Source organism: Saimiri boliviensis, chromosome 10 (genome assembly GCF_048565385.1).
Source record: "Saimiri boliviensis isolate mSaiBol1 chromosome 10, mSaiBol1.pri, whole genome shotgun sequence".
In the NCBI taxonomy this organism is placed as follows: Eukaryota; Metazoa; Chordata; class Mammalia; order Primates; family Cebidae; genus Saimiri; species Saimiri boliviensis.
In genome coordinates this window covers 122,312,072-122,334,343 of record NC_133458.1, presented here as the reverse complement: position 1 = coordinate 122,334,343, position 22,272 = coordinate 122,312,072, and the positions used below count along the sequence as shown (strand labels likewise).

At 43.4% G+C, this 22,272-nt stretch overlaps 1 protein-coding gene across 1 annotated transcript; it reads right to left on the bottom strand.

The window, feature by feature from the left end:
• Positions 1–7,633: 7,633 nt before the first annotated feature.
• RP9 (RP9 pre-mRNA splicing factor) lies at positions 7,634–22,141 on the bottom strand. Its single transcript, XM_039462166.2, has 6 exons — positions 21,912–22,141; positions 13,733–13,763; positions 12,487–12,616; positions 10,131–10,222; positions 9,336–9,397; positions 7,634–8,269 (listed from the first exon to the last, which is right to left on the bottom strand). The coding sequence occupies exons 1-6, from the start codon at positions 22,061–22,063 to the stop codon at positions 8,071–8,073; spliced, it is 666 nt and encodes a 221-aa protein (XP_039318100.1). The 5' UTR covers positions 22,064–22,141; the 3' UTR covers positions 7,634–8,070.
• Positions 22,142–22,272: the final 131 nt, after the last annotated feature.

Here is a 22,272-nt window from a genome sequence, read left to right as displayed (position 1 = left end):
ATCAACAAAATAAAAATAGAGCCTTAAGGAAAATGACAATATATAGTAAACTCATGAAGACAAGAAAGAAGGGCTGTAAAGAGTGTAAGAAAAACAGTTAAACAAACACCTAGTACCTCAGCACATTGTTTTTGTAGTGTGGGGGTATATGGTATTACTAGGGCAAATATAAAGACATTTTATTTTGGCGGTAAGTTTGGAAGTTTCCCTGCAAATAGCAATTGTATACTACTTCCCTTACAAAAGCATCAATATTAACAGGGTGAAGCTGCTCAAGAGAGGCGGGTGTATAGTTACTGAGTCTGTGATCAAAATGAATAGAAAGAGTCAGCTTTAAAAATAAGGTCTCAGCCAATCCCAGCACTTTGGGAGACTGAGGCGAGCAGATCTCGAGGTCTAGAGATGGAGACCATCCTGGCCAACATGGTGAAACCCTGTCTGTACTAAAAATACAAAAATTGGCTGGGCATGGTGGTACATGTCTGTCGTCCCAGCTACTTGGGAGGCTGAGGCAGGAGAATTGCTTGAACGGGAAGACGGAGGTTGCAGTGAGCGGAGATCGCGCCACTGCACTCCAGCCTGGTGACAGAATTAGACTCCATCTGAAAAAAAAAAAAAAGAGGCTAAAAGAAGTGTTGGATTTATTTTCACTAATTTTAAGGGAAGTTAAAAAAATGTAAGTTGTTTGATTTAATAAAACCTCTTTTACCTTTTTTTCTTTAACTTTAAATGAGTTTCCAATGTTTACTTTCCAGTTAGACCATAAATGATGAGTCTTATCTCAGCACCAGCAGCTTAGTAACAGCAGATTTTAAGAAGGTAGAAAAAAAGAGGAAAATAGAGAGTTTTAGGGGACTCTGCATAACTCCGTTGTGCAGATTAACAATTTGAGTGCTGAATTTTTCTTGTTGTAGTTTATCTATTAGTTTAAAACATGTATAAAGTGGGCTATAATATGTCACCAATTGGAGTTTTAAAGAGAACGACAGAATCAGGGGCTAGGATATTAGAAATTGTCTTTTCCCTTTTAGGGCTGGGTCTTTGAATTGAACAGAAAAAGAGAAAAAGAAATGAAAGAATGGAGAGGAAAAGGTTAAGCTTTACAGGAGGATTTGTGAGCTTTCTGGCCACTTCACAGTGTGGGGCCTGCACCCCTAGCACGCTCATGTATTTTCTGTTAAGGAGAGCCTTAGCATCCCAGACTTACACGGTGTGAGATGAATTCTCTTCCACTCTGTAAGTCACCAGTTAAGATTAGCCAGAGCAGGCCGGGCGCGGTGGCTCAAGCCTGTAATCCCAGCACTTTGGGAGGCCGAGGCGGGTGGATCACGAGGTCGAGAGATCGAGACCATCCTGGTCAACATGGTGAAACCCCGTCTCTACTAAAGGTGCAAAAAATTACCTGGGCATGGTGGCGTGTGCCTGTAATCCCAGCTACTTAGGAGGCTGAGGCAGGAGAATTGCCTGAGCCCAGGAGGCGGAGGTTGCGGTGAGCCGAGATCGCGCCATTGCACTCCAGCCTGGGTAACAAGAGCGAAACTCCGTCTCAAAAAAAAAAAAAAAAAAAAAAAAAAAAAAAAAAAAAAGATTAGCCAGAGCAGAGAGCCCCTTTAGCTCAAGGCTATGAAGGGTTGGGATTCTGACCCTGGGCCCTTCAGCCTTTAGGGCAGTCCTGTTTCCAGTGGCTGAGATTGTGGCAAGAGGGGGCAAGCTGGGCGGGGCCTTTTCCCATTTATTTTATTGGGGCACACTTATTTTATTGGGGCACTTTTATTGGGGCATATCCTCCTGCCTCAGCCTCCCAAAGTGCTAGGATTACAGGCAGGAGGCCCCAAAATTGATTCTTAATAAAAAGAAAACTCTGGAGTTTGAACCCCAGTACCTAAAGAAAATGGTAATATCCATGGAAAATAGTTACTGTGAGAAGAGACATTGTTTTTCTTCATTGTGTGGTTGTGGGTGGGAAGAGCATAAATAAAAATGGATGAGCTTGAGAGACTGGAGCAGAGCGCCCACACCCATGTATCCAGAAAGCATATAGTCTTTTAAAATTTTTTATTTTTATTTTTATTTTTGAGACGGAGTTTCGCTCGTTACCCAGGCTGGAGTGCAATGGCACGATCTCGGCTCACTGCAACCTCCGCCTCCTGGGTTCATGCAATTCTCCTGCCTCAGCCTCCTGAGTAGCTGGGATTACAGGCATGTGCCACCATGCCCAGCTAATTTTTTTTGTATTTTTAGTAGAGACGGGGTTTCACCATGTTGACCAGGATGGTCTCAATCTCTTGACCTTGTGATCCACCCGCCTTGGCCTCCCAAAGTGCTGGGATTACAGGCTTGAGCCTCTGCGCCCGGCTTAAAATTTATTTTTATTTAGTTCTAAACATTACTGCTGAGAAAGCACATAGTCTTATCAAGTAGCATGAACTTGCTTGCATGGTCACTAGTGTTGCACACCCACTGTGTTATATAGATGGATAAGAGGCACAAAAATAAAGTGGTACCAATGGATGAGTACTTTCTTCTATTTGGTAATTCTGCCCAGAGAATTGTCCTGGAGACTAGATGAAAAGTCATGTTAAGTTTGGAAGCCTTTGCACCCTTGCAGCAGGGTGAGTTTCTGAGGATAAGACTCTGAGATGGAGATTGTGTGCAGGAAATTTCACATTGGTGCTCTGGGGAATAACATCTCAGAGTGGGCAAAGGGAATGTGATTGGGCAGAGGGAGAAGTTGGGCTCTGGGGCAGTCACAACAAAGGCCTCAGCCACTCCCACCTAGGGCTTCCTAGCTGTGATAACTTGGCAGAATTGTCCTTTTTGGGGACAATGAGCCATATGTATATTTTTATTTTTTGAGATAGAGTCTCATTCTGTCACCCAGCTGGAGTGCAGTGGCATGACCTCAGCTCACTGCAACCTCCACCTCCTGAGTTCAAGAGATTCTTCTGCCTCAGCCTCCTGAGTAGCTGGGACTATAGGCAGACACCACCATGCCCAGCTAAGTTTTGCATTTTTAGTAGAGATGGGGTTTCACCATATTGGCCAGGCTGGTCTTGAACTCCTGACCTTGTGATCCACCTGCCTCAGCCTCCCAAAGTGCTGGGATTACAGGCGTGAGCCACCACACCCAGCCTCTCTCTCTCTCTTTAAAAGCAGTCCTGTCTTGGCCCAGCATGGTGGGTCACGCCTGTAATCCCAGCACTTTGGGAGGCCAAGGCGGATGAGAGAGAGGTTGAAATTGTGACCATGTGCAACACAGGGCCACTTTATAACAAGCCTACTAGAGGTAAGTCACCCACTCACGAGATAATAACACTAAGCCATTTGTTAGTTAGGACAGAGCCCTCATGCCATAATCATTTCTTTAAGGCACCCCTCTTAATATTTTTGCACTGGGAATTAAGCTTCTAACACATGAATTCTGGGAGACATGATCAAACCACAGCTTTGACTAATTTGGTATCATCTGAACCAATTCAAATATATGCGGTTCCCTTATTATGAAACTATTCTATTGAAATACCTCCACATGTACACTAACATATTTACCCAAGATTTTCTTTTCAGTCTTATTAGTAATAATGAGAAATAAGAGACAAATGAATTGTGATAAATAGATTAATGGTTAAACGGATCATGGCACATTCAAACTGAGGAATTTTGTAGCCACTTGAAGCTTGTAGTGAGCAGTAAGATTTCCAACATAGAGTAAAATGGAGTCACAGAATAGCATTCCTGGTGTTTATCAGTGATGTGAAACTAACAGCCCAAAACCCTGCCTGTGTGTCTGTGTTTGCTGATGCATTTTGATCAGGATCTAGAGTGCTGTATCAAAGCATCATAAGTAGACTCCCCTTTCACTTTTTATTCTTGAATGGCTCAGAATTCTGAACTCTTTTTTTTGAGATGGAATCTCACTCCGTCCCTCAGGCTGGAGTACAGTGGTGTGATCTCTGCTCACCGTAACTTCCACCTCCCGGGTTCAAGTGATTCTTCTGCCCCAGACTCCTGAGTAACTGGGATTACAGGCATGTGCCACCACACCTGGCCAATTTTTGTATTTTTAGTAGAGATGAGGTGTCACCATATTGGCCAGGCTGGTCTCGAACTCCTGACTTTGTGATCCGCCTGCCTTGGCCTCCCAAAGTGCTGGGATTACAGGCATGAGTCACCGTGCCTGGCCAGAATTGTTAACTGTTTATGGGCATGTATTTTACAATTTTAAAACAGTCGTTAAATACTGGTGGCAAGATCACAATAGAAAGGAGTTTAAAGATGTGAGTGACACGGAATAAAGGAGGAAGTTCCCCGAAGATCACATGATGGTAATAGCAGTAGCAGTAGCAGCAGGAGCAGGTAACATTCATTTAGAGATGAGATGGGCCACACCCTGCTCTAAATGCTTTATGCATATCAGGTCTCCTCATTCTCACTAGAAGTGTGGGAGGTGGATATGATTAGTCAAGGACATGGAGGCACGAGAGGTGGAGAAACTCCACAGCTAGCAAAGCTGGGACTCAAAGCCAGGCAGTCTGGTTGCAGGGCCAGTGCTCCAGCCACTGCCCGCTACTGCTGGCTGATGGTAGGGTCCAGAGCACAGGTGATGGACTGGCCTGAGAGGAGGGAAAGCTCATTAAACCTCTGGATCAGTTTGCTGCATGAACACTTTCCCACAAATGTAAAAGCTTAAAACCATCACCATTGATTACCTCACGGTGCTGTAGGTCAGAAGCCTGGGCAGGCTCAACTGGGTTCTTGACTTGGCATCTCACAAGCCCAACCCAGGGTGTCAGCAGAGGTTGGCTTTCCTCTGGAGGCTCTGGGGAAGAATATGCACCGAGAATCATTGAGGGTGGCAGAATTCAGATCTTTTCCGCTGTAGGACTGAGAGCTCCATTTCCTTGCTGTTGGTCAGAAACCTTTGATGAGAGTCTGCTGCATCCCTCACCATGTGGCCCTTTCAACTTTAAAGCCAGTAATGATGTGTGGAATCTTTCACAGGCTTGGATTCTCTGACTTCCTCTTTGGTTACTAGCCATAGACAACTCTGGAGTTCCATAGGGCTCTCAGGATTTGGTTAGGAACACCCAGATGGTCTCCCTCTCCTTGTGCTGGTAACGTAATCTATTCACAAGAGTAAAATGCATTCTATTAACAGCACTGAAGATTAGGGGGAGAGATCACAGACCATTTTAGAATTTTGCCTAACTTGTACACCATGATGGTGGGATGGTCGGATGTATAAATTGAGGGGACGTCTGAGGGCTGATGTCTTCCTGGATAGGAGTAGAACATTCAGAACCTGAAGGAAATGCCTGAGAATGAAGAAGGTTTAAACAGATGACTAGCAAGCTTTTGGTTTGCTAGTTGGCATTTTGGGGTCAGTTCTCAAATATTTGAGTTTGGAGATGATGAATTTGTGGGGACATGAGTCCACATGCCTATGTATTTTCCCCTGCAGTCTTTATATACAAGCAGAAGTGAAAGATTTTAATTGAAGTTTCTTTTGGGAAAGCTGGACGAAAGGACCCCAGGTTTGGGGAGATGACAGGCTGAAGTGATGTTCCCCAGAATCTAGGCCAGAAACAGGTTAAGACAGAGTAAACCAGTGAAAGAGAAGGGATAGCAGTTCACTTGCAAGGGCCTCAGGGGTGGATGGCTAGATTCCAGTTAAAGCAAGAAGTGTAAGATTTCAGTAAGAGGGTAGAGATCTAGAGCACAGGTTCTTCAAGTGGGGTCCCCAAACCAACAGCGTCAGCATCACTTGTTAGCAAGGCAGATTCCCAGGTACACCCCAGACCTAGGGAATGGAAAATTCTGGAAGTTTGTGGTGGAGCACAGGAATCTGCATGTTAACAAGCAGTCTAGTTAATTTGGATGCCTCGAAGGTTTGAGAATAATTGACACAACATCTTTCGTGTTGTATAAGAATGCTTTTATCATGAATGGGATTGAGGACCGTAGCCAGTTCCTGGAAGAAGAGGACCGGCTCTACCTGGGTGGGAAATACTGAGCATATGGCAGAGGACAGATGGCCTGTGTTCTGCATGCTGAGGAAGGATGACAAGGATAAGTGTAAGGCAAGGCTGAATCCACTGGACTTAAGAGTTTTCAGAAATATCAAGTCCTGGCCATATCATTCTTGATCAATTGTGTTCTTGAGGTTGTATTCCAGGCGTTCCCAAACTACGGCCCGCGGGCTGCATGCGGCCCCCTGAGGCCATTTATCTGGCCCCCCGCCGCACTTCAGGAAGGGGCACCTCTTTCATTGGCGGTCAGTGAGAGGAGCACAGTATGTGGCGGCCCTCCAACAGTCTGAGGGACAGTGAACTGGCCCTGTGTAAAAAGTTTGGGGATGCCTGTTGTATTCCAACAACAACAGTAGCATTGACTGATGAGTTGAAGAAGGGTCAGTCTGGGCCTGGCTTGGCTGTACCTGAAAGAGGAGGGCATCTAAACCCCAGGAAAGTGGCAGAAAATGGGAGTGAGTTTCTGGGACCCTAACCGAGTACCTAAAGCAGCAACAGACCAGTGCAAGCCATAGAGGGACACCCTTGCCTATGAGCAAGACCCAGCTTTAGTTTGACTCAGCAAATGATTGATAGAATTCCTCTCCTCTAGCTGCAGGCACAGCTTGGCCTCCTCAGATGCCTCTTCTGTGGCCTAGTCTCAGCTACAAGATCACGTGTGGGCTGTGGTCAGGCAACAGGAAGAGGAAGAAAGGGAGGGATGAATTTTGGGACGTGGGTATCTCACCCAGTATGGAAGTCCCTACATATTCCTAAACTTGTTCTGAGTTACTCTGTGAAAACTGTGGGACTCTGGCAGTAGAAAGCAAGTGAAGTAGAATGCAGCCACACAAGGGTTTTCATTGTTGTAAGAACTCCCTGGCCCCCAAATCAACAAATCATGTCAGGTAAATGTAAACACACACTTCTGATCTGGCAGTAAAGCCAAATATACTCAATATATAAAAACAGTGGGCCCACCCTATCAGCAGGTCCTACATTCATGAATTCAGCAAACTGCAGATAGAAATAGGGAACATGCACAGACTCTCTTTCTTGCCATTATTCCCTAAACAATACATTATAACAACTATTTAAATTGTTAGGTGTTATAAGTAATCTACAGATGAATTAAAGTATATGGGAAGATGTATAGAGGCAATAGGCAAATAGCATGCCATTTAATATAAGGGACTTGGGCATCTATGGATTTTGGTATCTGTGAGGGATTGAGGGAGTTAGTCCTGGATCCAACCCTCCTCATATACTGACCACTGTAAGGTTTCACACTTCTCAGTTTAAAATTTAATGTGAGTGAATGTGGATAGCATTTGTATAAGAAAAACCTTGTACTTGCTTGTGATATATAAAATATTCACAAGAAACTAGTACTGCTGGTAGACATTGGGGAAGGTAACTGTAGTAGAAGAAGAGTTTTCATGATTAGATCTTATGTACCTTTTAAATTTGTATTATGTATTGTTTACACTTATGTATTATTCATAAATAAATACATTCCAGGTAACTGTAGTAGAAGAGTTTTCATGATTAGATCTTATGTACCTTTTAAATTTGTATTATATATTGTTTACACTTATGTATTATTCATAAATAAATACATTCCATTTAAAAAATAAATAGTGAACTTTTATTATTCTCAACAACAGAGAAGACTCAAGCCTGACATCCACGGGAACTGAGTCCACATTGTGGAGGGCACAAACTGTGGCAGGGCCTGGAAGACATGCCTCAGAGATTCCCTCAGTCCTGCCACCCTGTGGACGACATTTCAAAGGAATCGTAAACGCATGTGACCAGCAGGGAGGACAACACCGTACAAACTTTCCTGCCTAAAATAAGCCACTGTCTAGAGCTAGCACCTGGAAGGAGACACTCCCTCTCCTGGGGTCACATCTTCACTGGAAGGCAGATGAGAACGCACTGCTGTGACTCACATATCCTCTTCTCTCAGCGTCTCTATCCTGGTCCTTTCTCTGATTGCATCTTCCTCTGTTCCTTGGCCAGTGTTTGAGAAGAGAATGTTGAACAAGTCATGTTCTTGTCACTCTGAGTCAGAACTCTCATTTGACTTGGAAGATTTGTGCTTCCGTTTTTTCTTCTTTCTCTTTTCCTTCTTCCTTTTCTTATGCTTTTCTTTCCTCTTCTTTTTCTTGTGTTTCTCTTTACCTTCAGAGGAACTAGAGCTGCTCCCATCTTCATCCGAGGTAGAATCCTCCAGTAACTGTTTTAACTGCTGAATCCTAAACATTCAAGATTGATCAAAGAACAGTGAGTTTTAGCTTTAACTTAAAAGTTTTTAGATAAATATGTCATTCAAAAGCAGTATGGGAGGATCATGAATAACCATGTCACAAAGAGTACTTATTTTTATTTTTACCTGTTTTCTCTATTATTCTCCACTTGAATGCCTACTTTACATGACTATAACCAGTCTACAAGCCATTTTGTATTCTTTTCATTGTCCAAAATATTTCTGCATGTTTCCAGTCCTTACAGCTGTAATTTCTAACGGCTGCATACTTACTAAACCATTCCCCTACTGCTCAGTTTCTAAATCTACATCTTTAACAGTTACAATTTGATGCCACCAATTTGAAAAAACAAACCCTCCAATTTTTTCCACCTCTCTCTAATCACATCTAATTTTTATTTCTGAGACAGGGTCTTGCTCTGTCACCTAGGATGGAGTGCAGTGGTGCAATCATGGCTCACTGCAGCCTAAACCTACTGGGGTCAAGCAGATCCTCCCACCTCGTCCCCCTCAGTAGCTGGAACTACAAGTGTGTGCTGCCATACCTGGCTAATTTTTGTGTTTATATTTTTTTTTGTAAAGATGGGGTTTTGCCATGTGGCCAAGACTGGTCTCAAACTCCTGGACTTCAGCAATCCGCTGGCCTTGGCTTTCCCAGGTATTAGGATTTATAGGTGTGAGCCACTGAGACTGGCCTAAGTATAATTTTCAACAAAAGCTCAGATCCCGAAAGACACTGGAGAAGATAAACTGAATCACATGAAAGTATCAATTGTACTGTATAAGTAGACAGCACAACATGGGTTGCCAGTATTACCTGCAGAGGCCAGAGGGCTAGACCAAGCCCACAGCTTTAAGCTAATCCAAGGAGGAGGAGGCTGGCCTGCTCATTCCCCAACATTGGTCTTTTCAGCCATGACTCCTGCACTCTACAAATTTTCACAATTGAAGTACCATGTTTACTATACCATTCCACTAATACTAGAATGGTTTTCTCCAACTTTATATAATTTTAAAACTTTAAGAGGATATTGTTACCATCAGGATAACCTCACCTTACATCCTTTTCATGTCGTTTATTGTCTCGTATGATGTCATACATGGGATCTTCATGTGCCTTAAGGGTCAGAGAAGGTTAAGGTTTGGTCAGGCTTCATGGACTCCAAGTTAAATACAATTAAATCCTTATGTTATGGAATCCAGTTTATTTATTTATTTTTACTGTTTGATGTAGCTGCATGTTCAACATGTTCTAATCCTTTTAAGGGTCACATCACTGAAAACTCAATAAGGCTAAAAAAAAGATTTTCCAATTAGAAAAATACAGGAAATGGCTACTTTCAGCACAGTGCCTTTGGGGTAGCCCTGCTCTGCAGGAGCAGTCACGGAGCTGTAACACTGCCACCTCAAAACCAAACAATCAAAAATACAGAAAATAACCATCATCTAAAGAAAAAAATATATGGACACTTTACTCTTAACAATGGAAAGATATGTACTCTTTAAAGACTGGGAAATTAAATCCCTGATTTTAGTTATGAAACATGACTTTTTACATAGTAAGTTTCAAAAGGAGGGGCTGAACAGATAACAATGTCTGCTTCAGAAAAAAAAAAATCACTTTTCCAAGTTATAAGCAAAGAACACTTTAGTAAGAATTCAGTTTTCTCAAAGAGCTAATTTGTCATACAAATGTAATTTAATAAGCAAGTAGTTAACAGCATACACTTTGGCCAAAAGGCTTCTGGGAATGTATTTTATGTGAACATTCACTTCACTGGTAACTTGCTGCTTTACTGATTTTCACCATCTCTGATAAATGTAAACTGACACTGTGGGGCTTTACTTACCACTCTGAACTGCTCTAACTTTTGGTTGCCTTTGATAAAGAAAGGGCATTCTTTGTCGCCAGTTCGGTGACCATACCGTTTACAGCGCCAACCTAAAAACAAAAAGAGAAGTATTTCTGTAAGATAATGCAGTTTCACCTACTCAAGATAAAGAATCAGCAGAATATATTCAAATTTTTCTTCACTAAACTCCAATTCTAAAACAAAATATAATCATGGGCAAGCCACGTAAGATCCCAGAAAACAGAGGTGAACTAATTGCTTCCCCAAGCATCCTTTAGTCTTTTTTTTTTTTTTTGAGACGGAGTTTCGCTCTTGTTACCCAGGCTGGAGTGCAATGGCGCGATCTCAGCTCACTGCAACCTCCGCCTCCTGGGTTCAAGCAAGTCTCTTGCCTCAGCCTCCTGAGTAGCTGGGATTACAGGCACGTGCCACCATGCCCAGCTAATGTTTTGTATTTTTAGTAGAGACGGGGTTTCACTATGTCGACCGGGATGGTCTCGATCTCTCGACCTCGTGATCCACCCACCTCGGCCTCCCAAAGTGCTGGGATTACAGGCTTGAGCCACCGCGCCCGGCCATTCCTTTAGTCTTAATACCTTTAGAAGTAACATTCTATCACGAAGTATTTATGAAGCAATCCAATGGAAAATTACTTCAAAAGGTAGATTTTTTTTTTTTTTTTTTTTTTTTTTGAGATGGAGTCCTGCTCTGTCGCCCATGCTGGAGTGCAGTGGTGCAATCTCGGCTCGCTACAATCTCTGCCTCCTGGGTTCAAGCAGTCTCCTGTCTCAGCCTCCTGGGTAGCTGGGATTACAGGTACACGCCACCATGCCTGGCAAATTTTTGTATTTTTACTAGAGACAGGGCTTTGCCATGTTGCCCAGGCTGGTCTTGAACTCCTGACTTCAGGTGTTCCGCCCACCTTGGCCTCCCAAAGTCCTGGGATTACAGGCGTGAGCCACCATGCCCAGCCCAAAAGATGAATTCTTAAGAGTGTCTCAGTATATTTTTCAGAGTAAATGTTTTCATAAAGTATCTCTGTTTCTCATTTACTAATTTAGACACTAGAATAGCTTCTTTCTCAGGATGAGTTGACCTCTGTTCAAATCTCAGTTTTAAGTAAACAAAATCACAAGTTCTCTTAAAATATTAACATTGGCTGGCACAGTGGCTCATGCCTGTAACCCTAGCACTTTGAGAGGCAGAGGCAGGTGGATCACTTGAGGCCAGGATTTCGAGACTAGCCTGGATAACATGGTGAAACCTCATCTCTACAAAAATACACACACAGAAAAAAAATTAGCTGAGCCTAGTAGTAGCTATAGTCCCAGCTACTCCAGAGGCTGAGGTGAGATCACCTGATTCTGGGAGGTCGAGGCTGCAGAAAGCTGTGATCGTATCACTGTACTACAGCCTGGGTGACAGAGTGACACCCTGTTTCCCTGGCCCTGGTAAAGAAGGTTGTTTAATTTGTGGAAAAGGTAAAACAGAAGGTCTCTGGCCAGGGAGACATCAGGTAGGTCTGAAGGAAGCTGCTGCTGTAGCCGCAAAGGATCACATGAATGAATGAACAGCAGATGGACACGTGTCCAGACTTCCTCTGCTCAGCTCCCAGAACACTCACAGCATGGCTTTCCCTCTGCATGGGAGCCTTCTCTGGGAAAATACAACCCACCCAAAGAAGAAAAACCGATAGGTACTAAACTCAGATGTTTCAGGGCAAGTTGTCTTTGCTTTTAACAAATGATCAAGGCAATGAAGCATTCCCTTCAAAATTCTCAAGGAAACTGATTTTTAAATTAGAATTCAATATCCTGGTAAAGTTAAGAATCTGTCAAAGACGATTCTACAAAAGTAAAGGTCTTGACATCTTTATCACCTATAAACTTATCTTGAAGGTAACTACCATAGGATATGTTATACCCTAAGGAGAGAATATAATAATAAAGAAGACTCAAGACACAGGAAAATGAGTGATCTAATACAGGAGAGAGCCTACAGGAACCTGCAGAAAGATAATGTCTTAGTCAGCTTGGGCAGACATTACAAGATGCTGTATTCTGGGTGGTCTAAACAACAGAAACTGATTTTCTCATTCATTCTGTAGGTTAGAAATCTGAGATCAGGGTCCCAGCAAGATGGGCCTATGGTGAGAGCTTCCTTCCTGGCTTAAGATGACAGCCCTCTTTCTTTGTCTTCACATGGCACGAGGGTGGGGGATGGGGTGGATGCTTCCTCATCTAGAAGATGGAAAACATGCCTTGCCTATAAGAGGGCTGTGATGATAACAAGTTAAGTAGTAAAATTGCGGTGTGTTAAGTTGCATGGATTAGGGAAACTCTCCCACACTCACACTGCATAACTTTGACTTCTTTCCCCAGTGGCATCCAAAGTCCTTTTGTTGGTGCGTGAGCCAGAAATTCCCTGGCATGTTCATTGCCTGGTACATCTGGTATGCAGTCTTCTGGCTTAGTCTCATCTTCCTAAACAAAGGGAATAGGTGTAAACAGCAAGGCAAGAAAGTGCTGGGATTCTCTCCCACTGCCCTTAGAGTTACCCTCGCTTGGCTTTTTCCTGGGCTGCTGGTGCCAACAACCCAATTACCCCTCAGAACTAGAAAGAAAGACGTTACACCTGATTGAAAAAACAAGGAACAAACGTACCAAAAGAACTATACCAAAAACAATGTAGCTGTTCTTAGAGAAAAGTTACTGGTGAAGCAGAAAAATGTCCTTATATAGCAGTGACTGGTAAGCTCCAAATTTTGATGTAAATTAGATTCTAAGATTAAAAGAAAAAGTTTCACCACCTCAAAATGTATGATTAAAGTATGCCAGGCTTCCTGGAGTAATAGAAATGGCCTGTTATGCTAGAATAGCTTATTATACTCTGAAGGAACTGTCAGTTTCATAGTCACACACATGCTATATCTCTGATACGCATTTTTACCACTCAATAACTGCATTTACAATTAATGCGTTTTTAAACCGTTGGATTTTTTTTCAAGTTTCTATGAATATTAAATTTGCAATAGACAAATGTTTTTAAAGAATCTTTCTTCATTGAGAGTTATGAGACAGCAAGCTTTCTTGGCCATAGCCTGCCACTCTAAGTCTCCCTCATGCACACACACCCTGGTACTGTGGCCAGGGAGACGCAAAAGGGAGGCCTGCACTGGGGAGCTGGACTGGCTGAGCTGTCTGGTCTCCTCAGAGTTTACTGCTCTCCGAGCTGCACATATTCAAGAAACCAGCGCAGGATGGACCGAGGGGCAGAGCCCGGTGCGGCTGACCAGGAAAAGGAGGCAGTGGAGCTTAGAGATGCTATCACCAGCAAGAGAGAGGGGGGGCATGGCCAAGGAACCCACGTGAGTCTGCGCTGGTTCTTTGGGGAAGGGAAACATGGCTGAGGAAATTTCCACAAAGGCAGAGGCTTGTGACAAAACTAAAAATTATGATCCCTCAGGCATTGGCAGGAAAGAAACAGGCTTTTGGTAAAAGAAGACTTAAATGTCTTGCAACCATTTTTCGTAACACATTACTAAAAATATCTACAAGTATGTCTAGTGGAATAACCAAGAGTACAAACTTCACACCAACCTTGATAAGCCCAGGAGGAGGTTTTTCATAACTGGAAAACAAAAAACAAAACCATCAACCATGTTAAACGTAACACATCAAGTTACTGCAAAAAGGGGGCTGTAGGATTTTGAATCACAGATTTTACCAACAGTAAGCTTTTACCACTGGTTTGCAGACAAGCAATCACCTGGGAAGAGCAAAACGCTTCTCCTCCCTGTGCTCAGCGGCACCCACCTGGGACTGACCAGGCCTTCCTTATTTCCATCCAGGGACTGAACCCAGAGGAGACCCAGAATGCTGGGCATATAAGTCTGCAGATGGGACAAGCAGTGAGATGGGAAGGAAATTCTGAAGGTGAGGTGTTTGTGAACTCCAAGAGCAACTCCTGGGCTCCTAAAGTGGTTTGTACCGCCTCCCAAAAGAGTAATACGTATGTAAATATTTTTAGCTCAGGTCTGCCCTTGACTCTAAACCTTTCGGGAAGTACCTTTTTTTTTTTTTTTTTTTTTTGAGACAGGGTCTTGTTGGGTTGCTTAGGCTAGTCGCAAACCCCTGGCCTTAAGCAGTCCTCCCACTTCAGCCTCCTGAGTAGCTGGGACTACAGTTGTGCACCATGCCACCATGGCACCTGGCTTTCTCATTTTAATACTTCGGAATGGCTGCAACATATAGAAACAATGATTTAATGTTTTCTTCATCTGAACATTCCTCTTCTGCATAGTATAAGGGACCCTTTAGAAGACAATGAATATTGGAAAAGGGAGTCAAGAATAGCCCAAGGGAAAAGTGAATATAATTTTCATTTGGCTGGGTGCAGTGGCTTGCGCCTGTAATCCTAGCACTTTGGGAGGCTGAGGCGGGCAGATCACTTGAGGTCAGGAGCTCAACACTAGCCTAGCCAACATGGTGAAACTCGATCACTACTAAAAACACTAAAATTAGCTGGGCATGGTGGCGGGCACCTGTAATCTCAGCTACTCAGGAGGCCAAGGCAGGAGAATCGTTGGAACCTGGGAGGTAGAAGTTGCAGTGAGCTGAGATCACACCACTGCACTTCAGCCTGGGAGACAGAGTGAGACTACATCTGTCTCACTCTGACAGATGTGAGAAAAAAAAAAAAAAAAGGATTTCATTCTCCCCTTCTATAAAATGTGTGAGAAAACAACTTGATGGACAATGGATTAGAAATACCACTAATCCCAGATCTGTTCCCTGAAGATTAAACAGTAAACAAATGTATTAACAGGATTAGCTTCATAAGTGTGGTACAGTGCTTTCCCAAAGTAGATGCTTAAAATATTTCTAAAAGCTGTGGCATGACATAGGCCTAACTTAGCAAAAAGAATGGAAATCTCTACAACTTATGAAGATGATACAGTTTAACTATAGCCATTCATTAGAAACATTAATGCTGTACCTTATGCATAGAGACTAGAAGGAGCTTGACAGTAAAGTCTATAAATCCAAAAATCCAATAAATAAATCCTTTTGAGCACAAACATTATACAAAAAACAACGTATGGCCAATCCAACTGAGATCCAAATTCTCAAGAAAAAAAAAAAAGTAACTGTTCTTGCCAGGATGAAAAGGAGTGTGATGCAACTGCACATTTGGAAATATATTATTAGCAATGGGATTCCCAACGTCCATTTTCCAAGTGGTCTCACAAGTTTAAAGTTGTTTCCTAGCACTGAACAATTCCTTAGCAGTATACTCAAAAAGATATTTCTCAAAGTATTGTTTAACTGCTAAACACAGATTAGAAAACTTAAGTATGTTTATGTGCAGTTTAGATTCTGCACTGTGACAGTTAAGAGGTATGCATTTATCTTTGCAGTCGCTGTCACCCAAGCTGGAGTGCAGTGGTGCAATCATAGCTTACTGCAGCCTCGAGCTCCAATAAGCGATCCTCCTGTCTTGGCCTCCCAAAGTACTGGGATTGCACACATGAGCCACTGTGTCCAGCTGCAGTTAATTCTTAAGATTAAAAAAAAGTTGAGTGAGATACATTATTTTGTGTCATATGAAAAGCCTTACTTAGTCATTCAGAGTGTACTAAATTTCTCTGACTACGAAGACTACCATTATGTCTGAGGGGAGACATACTATCTTAAGTGTGTACAGAGTAAGAAATCTTCTGTTAGGTGTTTCAAAGTACTCTTTCTGTTGACTTTTGAGGCGGGTTTTCTTTGAGAAGAGTCCTTAATGCAAGTGTAGTCCATTCCACACAATTGTTCCTGCAGCTGCATCTAAGGGGCTGTGTGGCAGAGGTGAAACTGCCACATGCACCCAGAAGGTCTGCTCTGTTATGCCTGGCAGCCCCGGAGCTACTGAGTGACAGAAAGTGTTGGAGCACGGGAGGAGGCCTCCAATGCCCTTAGGGCCCTGGCAGGCAGGGTCACCAAGGGAAAACTGTGGTGGAGACTAGGAGAGTCCATCACATTAGGGATGAAAAGATTTGAATTCAATTTGTAAAACAGCACTGTGGGGCTTCCCATTTAACATGGCCAACTGACCAACATGCTTATCTATCTCCTTCCCCAGATGCTTTAAAAATGACAGTGAAAAAACTAAAAAGCCACAAAGATATCCCAAAAGGAGGCAACATCAGGGAAAGTTTTCAACAAATCTGGGAAAGTGGAAACAGCAATGGGCTTTTAGGGGTGGAGGAAGTAACAGTTTTCAGAATATGCAGTCCTGAGGCTCCTTCCTACAGCCAGGAGCCTGCCTGCAGGGTTGGCCCCTCCCACCCAGCAACACTGGCAGCCAGGCAGAGATCCCTGGCCCCAGGCAGAGGACTCAAGACCCTTCTCTAAAGGAACTTAGGAGACCCAGAAAAAAAAAAAAAAAAAAAAAATACTGACACTTGGAAGTCTCTTGATAAAAAGGGTACCCTGCAGCATGAGCACCCTGAAGCTATGTGATTAACAAAGAGCACCTTCTCTCTCACACACAGCTGCCCTGATAAGAGCTTTATAGTGCCTACTTTTAAATGAGTTGAGGCCAGGGCAGTGGCTAATGCCTGTAATCCCAGCACTTTAGGAGGCTGAAGTGAGGGGACTGCTTGAAGCCAGGAGTTCCAGACCAGCCTGGGCAACATAGTGAGACCCCACCTCTAAAAAAAAAAAAAAAAAAAAAAAAGTAAAAAAACTAGCTGGTGTTGTGGTGTGCACCTGCAGTCCCAGCTGCTCTGCAGACTGATTTGGGGGAGGGGGGCGGGGGTCACTTGAGCCCAGGAAGTCAAGGCTTCAAAAAGTTACAGCCTGGGTGAAAGAATGAAACCTTATCTCTAAAAAACACAAAAGAAAACATGGTTGAGATTCAAGAATACCCAGACTTTAGAGGAAGGAAAAAAGTTACTAAATGGAAGACAGCAATCAAAAGGGAAACAAGAAACAGACACAATGTAGGGAACAGAAGACAACAAAAAAGAAAAACGAGTATCTTCATAGATGAATGATTTCATTTAGGAAACAAGAACAGGATGTTATAAAAAGCAACTTGCAGAATAAGAAAAAGCTTTTTGATTTAGATATATAACAGAATTTAAAAATATGTTCTGTAGAGAAAAAGATACATCTACAAAGGACGATGAAAATACAGAGAGACAGAAGAGATAGAGCAACAGAAAATCAACAGAAGGAATAAACAAAATTGAGGAGAGGAAATAAGACATAAATTGATGTATGCAGTTAATGCATTTATGACATGTTGAGAAAAAATGAGTCAACTGCACAAGTTGGGGAACAAAACACACTGGGGCCTACTTGAGGGTGGAGGGTGGGAGGAGGAGAAGGATCAGAAAAAGTAACTATTGGGTTCTAGGTTTAGTACCTGGGTGATGAAATAATCTGTAAAACAAATCCCAATGACACAAGTTACATAACAAACCTACACACATATCCCTGAACCTAAAAGTTAAAAAAAAAAAAAAAAGTCAATTAGAAAAGACTGACATTATCATCAAACTTCAGGATGGCAGCAATAAAAAAAGTTTCTTAAAGTAAGGGTAAGGTGAACTTGAACAGGTAACTTATAAAAGAAAGGGAGTCAGAGTTGGATCAAACTCCTTAGCAGTTTTGGAAGCTAGAAGATAGTGATGTACTATCGCCAAAACCCGAGTGAAAATTGTTGTTACTATTTTCCTCCTGCCTCAGCCTCCCCAGTAGCTGGGACTACAGGTCCGTATCACTGTGCCTGGCTAATCTGTAAATTTTCTTTAGAGACAGGGTCTTACACTGTTGCCCAGCCTAGTCTCGAACTCCAGGCTTCAAGTGATCCTCTTGCCTTGGCCTCCCGAAGTGTTGGGATTACAGGTGTAAGCCACCACACCCAGCCCACAAATAATTTTTGACCTGTAATTTTATACCTAGTCAAATTATGTACCAAGTTTTGGGATAGACTAAAGACATCTTCAGATATGCAAGGTGTTAAAAAATTTACCTCCAATGCACTCTTTCATAGTAAGTTGAAGAATGGGCTTGGGTAAAATGTGAGAGTAAACATATAAAGAGGAAGACATGGAATCCAGGAACGAGCTGCACGACAGGAGAGCGGTAAAGGATGCGCTGGGACCACTGTTGGACACCAGGTCTAAGAAGTGACCACTGTACTGAAGGAGGACAGAATGAAGATTCTAGGTAAAAAGTGAACTGAGTGACATGTATGCATGTGTGGAAAAAGTACTGTTGGGGCTCAGAAAATGATACCCCAAAGCAGTCCGAGAGGCCAGATTCCTCTTTTCCACAGTGGGACACAGAAACTAGAACAACTCTCCCACAAAGCCAGCCAGAAGACCTACAAATAACTTAAAAAAATATTTTTAGAAAAAGAAAAGAAAATCTCAGTGGACCTTTGTATTTAAAATAATAATTAAAAACTCCTACAAATATTACCCTAACATTTCCTTGTCTTTCTCTGTCGGATCCGGCCATAAAAAAATTAGCTGACCTACCTTGTTTGATAGATCAAGACTCCTCGTTCCAGAAAGGGTCCTGCCCCATATCTGGGAGGAAGTCATGGTATACAGAGAGGTCTGAAGAATCTGAATAGACAAGCCTTGCTGAGTTTTCTCCATCTATTACCACTGCATTATACCCTTTTTTGTCCAATTATATTTCTACATTTCTTCTATATATTCTTCATCCAAACTAAGCATAAAAATAGTTTCCTCTGGGTCTTTGGATCTTCCTTTCTGAAGGTTCCCATGTCACATAAAACTTTGATTAAATACATTTGTTAAGCTTTTTTCTTATTGACCTATCTTTTGCTATAGGAGTGTCAGCTGTGACTCCTATGATAGGTAAGGAAGGTACCTTTTCACCTTTATAGTACTCAGATTTTGGAGACTTTGGGAGGAAAAAAATAGCAGTAGAAAACTAAGCAAGTGAAAAACCGAAGGCTCCTATTAACGACTTAAAAGTTAACAATAGTAGAGAAAGCAAAATAAATCAGAGAATACTACTTGGCTCAAAAGTGAGTAATAATTCATACTTATATTACTTTTGTTTTGTTTTGATTTTGAGATAGGATCTCAGCCCAGGCTGGAGTGCAGTGGTGCAACCATGGCTCACTGCAGCCTCCACCTTCCAGGTTCAAGCAGATCCTCCCACCTCAGCCTCCCAAGTAGCTGGAACCACAGGCATGCACCACCACGCCTGGCTAGTTTCTTTCTTTCTTTCTTTTTTTTGGGGGTGGGGCAGAGATATGGTCTGTAAATGTTGCCCAGGGTGGTCTAGAACTCCTGCCTCAGCACTCTTCCCACCTCTACCTCCCAAAGTGTTGGGATTACAGGCATGAGCCACGGAGCCCAGCCTAGTTATAATAATGTTAATATTAAGCATTTGTTAGCAAAAACAGCTATGATGGAGCTATACTGGAGGACTGGAAACAAGAAAGGTAGGTAAATAACTAAATTCTTACTATGACAAGAAGTTAATCGGTATGTCTAGGATGTTGAATCAAAGTAAGCAGTATATACAATTTAGAAATATACAGTTAAATCCCAGAAGTAAAACCTAAAAGTTTACACAGAGAAGCCTGGTTTGAGAGGGGGAAGAGGGACACAGGGAATATGAGTGGTTACTGAGGAGTCAGGCAGCCTATTGCTTTTTTAGTACTATCTGAATTTTAAAACTACATTTTACTCTAGTATAAATACAATTTAAAGCTCAAACAGGATTCTGAACTAGCCAAAGCAAATGTCTCAACAGCTCACTCAGTTTTAAATCTCAGAAACTGGAAAAATCCCACCAGTCAACCATACACCTGGGTTCAGCTCTAGATTTGCTGGTTAGCTTACATGACTTAACCACTGTTCCTCCATTTTCTCATCTGTAAAAGTAGGTTATAATCTCTCTCATTTGTGAAAAAGCTCTCTGAGCTACAAATAAGTGATATTAACCATCCTCTGGCATGCTATAGCTAAATATATTGAGGGCTGAGTAGGGCCAGGCCTTCTGGTGCTTATGATAGGGAAGATCTCTGAACATCTGACTTCCCTTGGGAGACCAAGAGTGCTACAGAGTGACCTGAAAGGGCCAAGACTGCCTTGTAACGTGGATCCGCACAATGCAGGGCCTCTATCCTGCGACCCCTACCCTGCTAAGGGGAAAAGTCATTCGCTCTGGGGACACACTGGAAAAAGAGCAGACCAGCCCCCCAACATAGGAATTTATTTCACATCAAACCTCCCAGAAGGTTAATTATGAAGGATTTTAACTCTTTGAGTATCTTTCCTTATATGAATTATGTTTTTAAAAAAGTAGACAAATTAAACTTAACTTGAGCAAAGAACTATTTTCAAAGCGGGCACCCCCAGAACCAGAATAGGTCCAGAGCAACTCTGAGGCTGCCACCTGGTGGGATAACATTTATGGACAGGAAAAGGAAAGTGAGAGAGAGAAATAGCTGGATTCCTTGCAGCCTGGCTTTTCCCTTATTTGAACAGAGTTTCAAAGGTTGACCACCTGTGATGGCCTGAAAATCAGCTGCTGTGATTGCCTGAGACTCAGGTAGGTTACAGAGTAGGTTACAGTCTGTTTACACATCCACTTACAGTTTACCATGTATAGAGAAACTTTTAGGCTAAACTTAAAATATTTAAGGAGGCAGCTCTTAGGCTATACTTAATTTAACAATTACTTAACATATGTAACTAGAAGCGCCTAAAACAGAAACGAATTCTTGAATAACTGAGTAAACGCCACAGGTAAAAGGTTGTTTTATGCAGCTAATTATAGAATCAGACAAGAACTGAGAGTTGCTGATCGAACTTTCTACCCGAGGTTTGTGTTAGAATTTAGGGAAAACCACCTGATAAATGACTGCAAAAGACGAGAATACACCATCCCCAAACATGCCACCCTGGCATATTGATGACTTTGAGCTAAAGTAACAGAACCAACTAACACAGGGTAACTTACTCAGCTATCCCTCAACTGCCTAAAATAAAATAAAACTCTGCTTTTTTCCCCTTTTGTTCTATTAATTTTTGACTCTCCTGTTGTAAAGAGAAATTTACACCTACAAAGGAGGTTTTCTGTAGTAAATATATCTGTTACAGGAAGAGAGCTGCTCGGCCGCAACTTTTATCGCCTGAGCGCCTAACCTGGATAACAAAGCAACCTTTATTCATCATACATTTTCCCCCTCACCGTTCCCTGTCTCCACCGCGCCCCAAAAGGCCCACGCCCCTATTCCCTGGCCCTTCTTTCAGTCTCCCACTTTTGTGACCCTCCAGTGCATGGGTACATAATTAAAAGTTTTTCTCCTGTTAATCTGTCTTATGACAATTTAATTTGTGGCCCTGCTACGGGACCTAGAAGGGTAGAGGGAAGCCATATTTTCCTCCCCTATATTTGAATCCTCTTTAAACCACACTTTCCCGGGTCATCTAGACTCTCCTGAAACCCCCTGGAGCCAGGGAAGCTCAGGGCCTCCCAAGTCTGGTTCTGCTCGGCGCCGAGCGGCAGTTGGCTCCCTGAACGCCCCTCGCTCCCCATCAGGAGGACGGACTTGAAGTCCTTGACCGCGGCGCCCGACGTCGGTCGCCCGCACCAGGCTCCTGCCGGGCCCGGCCCCCTGCCTGCTCGCGGCGGCTCGGAGGACTCGGCCTAGCGCCCACCACGGCGCCCCGCGGGCGGGACCCCTGGCTCCAGAAGACGGGCGGCGCGCAGACGACAGCTCAGGACTCACAAGGACTCCAGGTGCTTGAGCTGCTGCAGCTGCTGCGCGTCGTGCCGCCGCCGCTTCTGCTCCCGACGCCGCTGCAGCTCCTGCTCCGGCGGCTCCCGCGGCCGCCGCGCGCCCCCAGCCCCCGCGTTCTCGCGCCCCGGCCGAGACGACATCTCTGCCCCCGCGGCGCTGCTCGGGCAAACCCCGCAGCGTGGCCCCGGCGGCGGCGGCCGCGGCCAAGAGGGCACTTCCTCCGCCCGGCACCCGTGGAGCTCCGCAGCGCCCCCTCCTGCCGCCGCCCCGCAACTCGCCCCAGCGGTCTCGAAGTCCCAGCCTCGGCCGCTCGGATCCCCGCCTCCTCGCTCCGGGCCCGAAGTCAGGG

Excerpts from the sequence above, each read along its gene's own strand:
- RP9 (XM_039462166.2), bottom strand. The coding sequence starts at position 22,063 with ATGTCGTCTCGGCCGGGGCGCGAGAACGCGGGGGCTGGGGGCGCGCGG. Across the intron at positions 13,764-21,911 it reads CTCAAGCACCTGGAGTCCTT|TTATGAAAAACCTCCTCCTG; the intron begins GTGAGTCCTGAG and ends TTTGTTTTCCAG. Across the intron at positions 12,617-13,732 it reads CTCCTCCTGGGCTTATCAAG|GAAGATGAGACTAAGCCAGA; the intron begins GTTGGTGTGAAG and ends CCCTTTGTTTAG.